This window comes from Alligator sinensis, unplaced genomic scaffold (genome assembly GCF_000455745.1).
Source record: "Alligator sinensis unplaced genomic scaffold, ASM45574v1 scaffold322_1, whole genome shotgun sequence".
Taxonomy (NCBI): domain Eukaryota; kingdom Metazoa; phylum Chordata; order Crocodylia; family Alligatoridae; genus Alligator; species Alligator sinensis.
Genome location: NW_005842154.1, coordinates 1,351,363 through 1,361,415, shown reverse-complemented (window position 1 = coordinate 1,361,415; position 10,053 = coordinate 1,351,363). Strand labels below are relative to the sequence as shown.

The window sequence follows — 10,053 nt, the reverse complement described above, 5'->3', positions numbered from 1 at the left end:
CTGCCCGCCCCCGGGCCCGCAAGGAGGCGCGCGCCGCGCTGCGGGACCACGGCGTGCCCCGCGGTGAGCTCTGCGCTGGCCGGGCCGGCCGCGGGGGTCTCATCTCTGCCGCCACCCTCGGCTGCGCGGGGCCCAGTGCCTCCGCTTTGGTGTTGGGCTCCCATGGGGGCGCTGCAGGGCAGGGTCTGAGAGGCCTCATCCCTTTGCAGATGCAAGGCGTAAGCTCATGGAGCGTTTTGACCCTGTGTGTTCGGTGGTGCTGTTGGAGCGTCTGGACACCCCAGTGACAAGATTCATCCTTAGCTACCCAGATTTCTCCCACCTCTTCAGGGCAAAGGTAAGTGCATATCTGTTGTCTTGGCAGAGTTCAGTCTCCTTAGCTTCTGGGCATCTCTTGGGAAATGTCTGCTTGTGGCTTTCACTCATTTTTTGACTACCAAAAAAATAAGAGAGTGGTTCTTGTGACCGTGACCGGTCAGAATGTTTTTGACACTATGGATTCCTATTTGAAATCTTGGGGTATATCTTGCAAATCACATGCAAGTGCTTGGACACCTAACAGTGTAAATACTGAATAGCACGCTGTGGTGTGATCTCACGGTGGTCTGGTTGTACTCTCTGATTACCTGATGAAACTTACCCAGGATAATTGTTTTAAGAGGATATATATTTGTCACGGCTTTGCAAAGAAGAGCAGTTATAGAACTGTAAAAATTTTACAACTGTGAAAGTATGTTAGAAATACGTCTTAAATTAACTTCCAGGGAAGTGTGGATTATGCGGCTGAGATTCCTCACTGATTTATGGTCAGTAATGTGACAGCATGGTGCCACAGTCTGGGCAAATACAGCAGTAGATGAATTATTTTGCATGTTCTATTACATAAGCTTCTGCTTAAAACATTGTTTACAGATGTACTTGTTGACTTCCAGAAACAAAGAGTACCTTGCTTCATACCAGAGGATGCAGCTCTAGCTTCTGTTGGCATTTTAAAATGTGATCCTGAGAGTGGCCTGCTTGTGTCAGAGAGTACCATCCTGGCGATTGAAGAGTTAGTCCAAGCATGTCGTGGTGAGTACATTAAATCGATAGATGTTCAGTTTTTCAGTTGTTCAAAGAAAGCAAAACCTTGACTGTTTCATAAATTGAAGCCAGTGAAACTCGGGCCCTGGAAACAGTAGACCTTAAGTCCTGTTCCTTTAAAGCGTTTTTTATCTTGCATTAGCTGAATTGAGTGTCAGTTGTCTCATTTTGATGTAATCAGTGAGACAGGATGATATTTTCTTCTAAAGTGTCCTGCCGATTTGCTACCAGAACTGAGGCAAAATTTAAAAGGGTTGATTTTTATGTTGGTTTTATCCCTTTGTTAAACACAAGGTAGCGAGTCTATTAATCTAAGAACTGTAGTTCTCTTTGTACGTGTAAGGCAACATACATACCAACAGCCATTGCTACCAATGGAGGCTGAACTGAATACCTGTATTGGCAAAGCATCAGGTATCATGAGCATGCTGAGCAAACGTGTGTGGAACAACAACAAACTGACTGTGAGGACCAAGGTCAGAGGATATTATGCTTCCATCATCAGCACCCATTTGTATGGCAGCAAACCCTGGACTACATTCTCTACTCAAGAAAGGGGCCTCAATAGCTTTCACTTATGTTGTCTTTGCTGCATTCTAGGAATTTCCTGGTGGGACTAAGTTACCTACACTGAGGTCTTGGAACATGGCAACCTTCTAAGGATCCGTTCTCTTCTCAATCAGCATTCAGGACTGTTAGATATGAATGTATCAAGTGAAAATGCTGAAGGGACAGTCATTCAAAAATAGGGCTCTACAGCCACACACGCAGATATTCAATAAATTGATGCCTCAGTCGGTGCAAATCTGTTGCCTTATGAAACATATATATGTATATGTATGTTTGAATTTATTTATCCTGATGAAGCAAGACATTTCCACTTCACAAAACTGCTATCCATGAAAATATTTGATTTTAGTATCCAAGTGAAAAAAGTTAAAATACAGTTAATTTTCTAACAGGACACATCAGACTAATTCATAATCATTGTCCATTTCATTATATGTTTTTTTTTCCAGAGGAAAATGATGGTATCCCTGTCATTCTGGTGTGTGGTCCAAAATGTGTTGGAAAGTCAACATTTAACAGATACCTTATTAACCTGTTGCTGAATCAGTGAGTAAGGTGTTTTTGTTTGTTTGCTTTTTAACTTAAGATTTTAAATTAAGCATCATATTATGGTTTTGACAAAAGAAAAATGCCTGTTATGATTATTTGTAAATAATGTGGCTTGGGATTTTTAAACTATTTTAGCCTCACCTTACTTATTTGAAACCTATTTACTTAATCTCTTCCTGGTGCCTGACTAGTTTGAATGTTCCCTAGAGTATTCAAAACCTTTTCAGCCACCAGCCTTCAAGGCTGAATGAGAATCTATTTTACAGGTGGAATATTTTGAAGCTGAAGGTTTTAACTTACCCAGTGTTTCATGCTTCTTGATGAAACTAGTCTTTTGCCTTTTTATTGTATGTGTAAAATAAAACTGGTTTTTGTTTTGAGGTCCCTGTTGATCTGAACTTTGATTAGGACCAGTTTAGTAGTCACTTCTCCAGACTCGAGTGGTACAGGTCTAGTGCATACAAGTCCTGCTAATGGTGCCTCATGCTATCAACGTTAGATTCTCCCCCACATATTTTTTTTAAAAAAAGGCATTGATGCTTGGGCTTCTGTTGTAGCCTCCCCTGTGTTGAGTATTTGGAGTGTGATCTGGGACAGACAGAGTTTACACCACCTGGCTGCGTGTCCTTAATGAACATATCAGATCCTTTTCTGGGTATGTAACTTGCTTTGTTTTTAATATCATCAGAAGTATATTTTGCTTTCTTAACCTAACCTATGCATTATTTTTTATTCCTATGCCTTCAAAGAGCCTAGTCCCTCTACCAAAGGTTAAAAGGAAGAAAAACAATTGTTTTCATGCAGCAGGGGACTGAAGTCCAGCAAGGTGATATCTCTTAAAACAAAAAAAAAACCCCAAAACCCAAAGACAGAAATACAAAGCGTGTTATCCTCCCAGCTTCCTTCGTATATTTGAGAGAAAGAGGGAAGGAGGATCTCTTAGGTAGAAGGTGCTGAACTGTGACATTACAGAAATGAATTGTGGCGTAGATTTCTTGTGGCTCTTAAATCTCTGCATTGCTCTGCCTAGTTTTCCTATCTGTAAGAGTTAGTGTTTCTGCACTTCAGTGAAGTAATAGTGTTTGCAGGATGGGCAGATACAGTGATATAAGTCCTAGACGTCATCTATTGGAAGTGAAAAGAGTGCACAATTTCTTTTAGGCTTTGTGCTTTAAAGAAATCTGTGTGCACAGTGTTGTGGGGTTTTTGTTTCCATTTCTCAGCTTGGTTTCATAATGAGAACTTGATAATTTTGGAGGGTAAATAGGAGGAAAAATATTGTTTAAAAAATCGCAAGCGATGTCTGCCGGCAGGTGTGACCTTTCATGTCTTCAGAGCTCATTGGTACCTAGCTATCAAAATGTAAGATGTATATTCGTCTATTTTTTGAATAGGTATTTGACTTCGGCTGTTCTTTCATAAAGGAGGGAAGAAATTAACATGTTCACACAATGGCATTTTAACTTGCACCATTCTTCTGTTATTACAATTTAGCATGTTTCTTCTTTACTTTTCTTCCCTTAAACTAAATGCTGTTCAAGATGTCTTCTAGAATAGTAAATGATTTATAAACTGTACTGTTTAAAAACATGATAGTGGATTTATATCTTTTGACACCCAGACATGCAAACTAATCCTCTCATATGCACTGAGACAAGTGCATTGGAATAGCTAGAGAACTTTATTTTTAAATAAAAAGCGTCATATTCCAAAACAGTGTGCACATTTTGATGCAGGATGTTGGGGAGTAATTCCCATGAGATAAGAGAGCTCAGTATAGAAGTAGGGACCCACTATGTGCTTCAGGAGATGAGGTTTTTTGCTGACTTTTCATGGCAGCTCTTTGCTGCAGTTACGGAAATGCTTCTTTATATTTGCTGTTCATCCTCTGGTACTTTTTTCTCAGGTCCTCCATTCACTCATCAGCGAACACCACGTAAAATGGTCTATTATGGAGATGTTAGTTGTGATCAGGATACTGAGCGATACATTGATACAGTGAAATATGTGTTTAATTCCTACAAGAAGGAAGTGCCTTTAGTCATCAATACCATGGGCTGGGTGAAAGGTGAGCCAGCAGAGGTTTAGCTTCGAGTTACAGAATGAATCTTCCAGTATAACTCTAAAGTATGCATGCTGCAATGCTCTTTTATTTTTTTTAATATTGATTGAGACTACGAGGTATGACTAATGCTGTGAAAATTGGTCTTAGGTCTTCAGTAACTAAGATTCAAACTCTCAAGCTTTTTCCCTGGTGTCACTGTATTACCCATATGAAAATGGTGTTTATTTCCCCTTTCCCAAAGGTGTTGGATTGCTGCTGCTGATTGATATCATTCGACTGCTGTCACCAAGTCACATTGTTCAGATTTCAGCAGAAGACTTTAAGGATATGCCTCAGTTTACCCCAGAGTATATTCATCTCACTGCTGGCCTGCACACTAAAGGCAAACTGCAAGCCACATGCAAGAGCATGGATATGGGTGGAACAGAGAATTGGCAGCCCTGTGAAGGAGAGAGAGACTTTCAGACATCAACTCCAGGGCATAAATTATTGTGTGTTAAACCAAAGTTTCCTGGAGCAGGCGATGCTGCCAAGGCGTAAGTACACAGCTACAGTCATGGAGTATTTCCAGCAGCTTGAGTTATTGAGTTTCATAAACATAGCTTTTATGTTAAGAATAGTTGTTACAGAATGCTGCTTTTCCAGCATCTGGCCAGATCCTTTCACTCTGTTCTTTGAGGAAACTTACTTTTAAAGAACAATTGCAACAGAAAACTGTGTTCCTTGTCGCTCATCTCATCACCTGAGTCCTATTTTTGTAATATCAGGGGGATAGCCAAAGCCTCCAATAGAAAGTAGATTAATAAAACTTAACTGGGATAACTAATTTGCCCAACAATTTTCTTCTGTTTTCTTAAAACTAATTAATAAAAAATGCCACTGCACATCAGGCTTGGAGAAGAGTTAAAATCTAGAAGTGCTGCATTTCTTTTACAGCTAAAATAAATTCACTTGAATTCTGGGAACTGTCAGGTGGTAAAGCATAGCTGTAAGTTGGTCCCAAGAACAGACACTGAAGTTTGAATCTCTCTAAAATACTGGCTGTAATAAACACTGCATGGCATGTTCTGAAATGGGCACTTCAGAGTATTTGTGTTTTGAGTTGCCAGAGAACAGATTTTAATCTCTGCTTGATTTTTGTTGTGTGTGTGTATGTGTGTGCACTTGTCCTTCTAGACGGGTCCATAGCAGTATCCTACGGGATATGGCAATGTTGGGTTACCTTGGCCAGCTGCAGCCCCTGGAAACAAGATCAGTGCTTCCTTTACACAGTCTGGTCCCCTATCAGGTAATTGAAACATACACCTGTTTTGGTGAATACATTCAGAATGTTGGCTTACAGTAAGCAAGAGCCCCATTGTAATGTTTCATGGTGGGAAAGAACATTTGTAGTGTGTAAAACCTCAATCATCCAATTTTAAAATATTATGCATCTCTCAAAATAAGTGCTAGAAAACTTGTATCCTGTTTGTGTCCTATTCAGCCGTTCTGTGTTGCATGCCAGAAATGCAGGGTTCACAGTGTCACATTCAGATTGTGTGCTGTGACAGTGTTTCAAACAACTAAACCAGCATTGTCTGAAAATCAAGCTGTTTGAGCTGAGCTAATGATCCAAGGGTTTATTTTCTAGGTACCATTTAGTGCTGTTGCACTCAGGGTTATTCACACAGATGTGGCTCCTAAACACATCATATATTCAGTGAACGCTAGCTGGGTCGGTCTCTGCAGGATACCTGATGAGGTCAGATGCCAAACTGATGGGCCAGTCTTGCTGACACAGACACCAGTCTGTGATTGTCTGGGCTTTGGTGAGTCCCTGTGTTTAATTAAAGTAAAATTCCCATTTCTGTTCGTATGTTGACACTGCAGCTGAAATAAGTCTTTTAATTTTTAAGTAATGGCTTTATTTGCTCTTTTAAAATTAACTTGAAAAAGGCATAGGTAAAAATAAACATTTGCTACTTTTCCTAAGCTTTTTATTTCCACTACAACCCGAGCTGGGAGACCTCTGTCTTATTTTAATTAGTAGCAATGGTTACAGTTAAAGAAAACTGCTTTGTAACCTAGTTGCCTATTCTCACTTACTCTTTAACTTTCCAAACTGTTTACATTTGGTTTCAATTCTTCAGAAAGACTTCTGCAAAATCTGTCCTGCTTTTTGGGCCTGTGGTAGTTTTAGGTACATGCTCAACTCAGAGAAAAAAAAATAACCACAATTCTTGAAAGAGGGCAGTCACAAAAATGGCTGCACTCCTGCCCCTTACCTGGACCTGATCCTCATTAAGTTCTCATTGAGTTTGGAAAAGCCTGATTTTGATGCAGTAATTGCTGTTGGTTATCTCTGAGGAGCCTCCTGGGCTCCAGCAAACAATGAAACTAAATTGAAAAGCCACAGTCAAGAAAACACAAAATCGGAGCCAGAAGCAAAAAAGGTTTGGGTTTTCCAAAATGCTGACTTTCCTGCCTTATACATATGTACAGTTCCCCCCCTTGAGCAAGTTTTTGTTTTATATGCATTTAATGATAAACATCAGTGTGTTATCACCAGGGATCCTGGTTTTCGCTGTTAAAAATGGGAAATTCTCTGATTAAAAAAAGCCCGCAAAGTCTGTTTTTTCCGTGATTAAAATGAAATGCCACTATATATAGGTATCAGTTGAACACAATGTTTTATTGATTTACTAACATTTTTAAAGCAATGTGGAAGCCTGCCAGTGCCTCAATCACTATAAAAAAAATTCTAAATACCTATCTATTTTGGCTTCTGTTTTTGTTTTTTTCACAAAATCAGAGCTCCCTCTGCTCCTTCACTCACCAGCATACAGGTGCAGCCGTGGCTGTTATCCATCCCCCCCCCCTTTGCTTTGTGGTGCTGAGCAGCCCTGATATACCAGTGCCCTGCTGCTGCCATTGCCTCTCACACCGAAGCCACAGCCCCCCCCCAGTCCTTCCAGTGCCCCTCACTCCCAAACCACAGCCCCCTCCTGGAGGGGGGTTCCAGCTGCCAGGGTATGAAGCAGTGGACCTGGGTCCACAGCCCCCTGCCTCCCCACAGCAGCATCTGAGCCCCAACTGTCGCTCATGAGAGGTAGCGGCTGCTGCAGCCAAAGCAAAGCCTGGCTCCCCCTGCTCTGCAGGCAGCATGACTGGAGTGGAGTCTTGAGTGGGGCAGAGTGCAGTGCTGCCTGCTGCAGACTCAGGGCTCCCTGCCCTGCTGCCCTCCCCCTGGGGACCTCTGCAGCCCAGCCGGTGAAACCTGGCACAGGGGGACAGAGCAGAGTACAGAGGCTTGGTGCTGTTGCTGGAAGCCCCATGTCTCCATGGCAAGGCACCCCCTGCCCACCCAGGAGCAGTGTGGGGCACAACTCTACGCTGCCACCCCCGCTGCTGCCAGGTGGGCAGGGAACACCTCACCATGGCAGTGCAGGGCTCCTAGCAGCTGCACCAAGCTGAGCCTCCCCACCCTGCTCTGCCCTGTTGGGCTGGGTCCTGCCTGCTAGGCCATAGAGGCCCCCAGGGGGAGGGCAGCAGAGCTGGGAGCCCCCCTAGGTCTGGGGGGCACATGTCCCTCACGCCCCCCCAGAATGTACGCAGTGGCAGGCAGCCTGACCCCCGCCCACAAGCCACCTCTGGCTCCATCTTGCTCCCCAGCCAAGCCCTGTGGCCACACATTCCAGCCCCAGATCTCAAGCCCCTGGCCCCACACACCACTGCAGCTGGATAGTGCCCCCAGCCCCAGCACAACACCCTCCCTCAGTATGGGGACCTCAGTCACGCACCCCTCCTCCTCCCCCCCCCGCCCGACTTACCTGGAGAGAGTTGTAGGAGCTGCCCTTCATGCTGCCTGGCTGCCCGGTGCATGTGTGTGTGCACACATACATGTGTGGCCCCTTCCTGATTGCCCTCCTCCCCTTCCCCCCAGCCCCTGCCAGCCTGCAAGGGGAAACTCGGAGTCTCCCATATTTTAATCCTTAAAAAGAGAAAATCTGTGTTTTTCCATGGATTCCTGGTTATCACTCACAACAAAAGAAGTTGTTACTGGAATCTACATCTTTGTATTGTGTTATATGACTTCTGGCTGTTCATTTTTGTTCAGAAGTAACCAGCTGTGTTGTTTACAAGTCTAAAGATTCTGTTACTGCCCATAGAAAGCATCAGCCTGGAGTCAGTATCTAGGGTTTTGGAGTTTGATCAGGATCAGAACAGGCGAGAGCTTACAAATAAAAATTGCACAAAAATTCTATTACCAGTCTTATCAGGAGCCTGATTCTTGTTTAAATGAGAGCTACTGCACTGGGAAAGTATCATTCCATTGAGGGAGTTTCAGTTGTGCAATGACTACAGTCTGCAGAAGGTTTCTGACTGAATTTTTAATGTGTTTTAAAGGAATTGTTCGAGGAGTTGAGATGGAGAAGAAGCTTTACCATATTCTGACTCCAGTGCCTCCTGAAAACCTGAGAGTAGTGAACTGCCTGTTGCTTGGGAATATTGCCATTCCCAGCTGTGTCCTCCTGAACCAGGTAGGAGGCATTTGCATGGGTAGATTCCCTGCAGAGATGTTCATAAATGTGATATAGCTTTTGCTTTTCCTTGCATTACATGTACCATATTCTGAAGCCTGTATGAATCAGCACTCTTACCGCCCTTAGCTGGTTAGAGCCTTGAGATCTTGTATGAAATCATGACAGTGTTAAAATATTTAAACCAACAAGTGGAAATGCTTAAGACTGGAAAGTGAGCTGTGTTCAGAAATGTGGTGTTCAGAGATGATTGAGTGGCAAAATTGATACAGTCAGTCTGCAAATGAAAGGGAACAAAATAATGCTCAGACACCATGGTGACTTCAGTGTGTTCCTGTTTGTGTGTTTCAGCAGGGCATCGAAGGGGAGATCCCATATGTTACTTCTGAATATAATTACCAAATTTCAGGAGCGGGGAAGCTGAAAGTGAAGAAACACCTCCAGAGAAGAGAATATAACAGGCCATAGTCTCTCCTCCAAGCCTTCCATTGCAGGACTTCCTTCACTAAGAGGCAAGTCATGTTCCCAGGAACTTGACCCATTCCTGGAAGACCCTGCCGCACAGACTGTATGAGGAAGATGGAGTGTCCAGTTGGGATGTTGTTATGTTCTCCTCCCAATGTTGTTCTTTTATATTTTTATTATGTACTTCTGTGTTTTATAGTAAACGTCTATTAAAAACATCAGTTTGAGTTATCTGTTTCAAACTCTGCACTGATCCCCACATACAGAGAGCAGCTCACTTTCCACTATCCAAGAAGGGTGTATTTTAGGGGAAATTCTTCAGTGTTCTGTGAGCTGTACGGAAAGGGAGTTGTGGAAGGAGTCTTTCCTCTGTTTGGCTTTTTAAGCTCTCTGGCTAGCTCCAGTTCTCTCTGCTGAAATGCTCATAATCTTGAGGCACCCCAAATTTCTTCCTTTTTGTTGGTGTTTACAGTGATAAACTGTTTCTGGATTTATATCCAGTTCATATCTTTGGATCATCTACAAAAAAAATGTTTTGTAACTTTGTCGAAGGTAATAACTTCCTACATGTGGCCACTAGAGGGGGTTGAGTTGTGTCAAATGCTGTGGCCTTAAATGTACAGCAGGTTGAAAACGGTGCTTATATCATTCAGTGATGTTTGCTATTAAAAAGGTAAATCTAGAAAGAGGTGATTGACCAACTTTGACAATGTCTGCTATGAGCTTAATCAGCTTGTATGGCATCTTTTGTTCAAGCCAGCATAAAGATGAAACTGTTCTACTAGTAGCAGATATGTCAGC

At 42.8% G+C, this 10,053-nt stretch overlaps 1 protein-coding gene across 1 annotated transcript; it reads left to right on the top strand.

Moving 5' to 3' along the window:
* The first annotated feature begins 6 nt into the window (after positions 1-6).
* Positions 7-9,479, top strand: NOL9 (nucleolar protein 9). The gene is made up of 11 exons (XM_006025568.2): positions 7-63; positions 210-337; positions 933-1,071; positions 2,103-2,199; positions 2,760-2,857; positions 4,109-4,270; positions 4,509-4,803; positions 5,444-5,555; positions 5,898-6,075; positions 8,654-8,787; positions 9,139-9,479. The coding sequence occupies exons 2-11, from the start codon at positions 227-229 to the stop codon at positions 9,253-9,255; spliced, it is 1,443 nt and encodes a 480-aa protein (XP_006025630.1). The 5' UTR covers positions 7-63; positions 210-226; the 3' UTR covers positions 9,256-9,479.
* Positions 9,480-10,053: the final 574 nt, after the last annotated feature.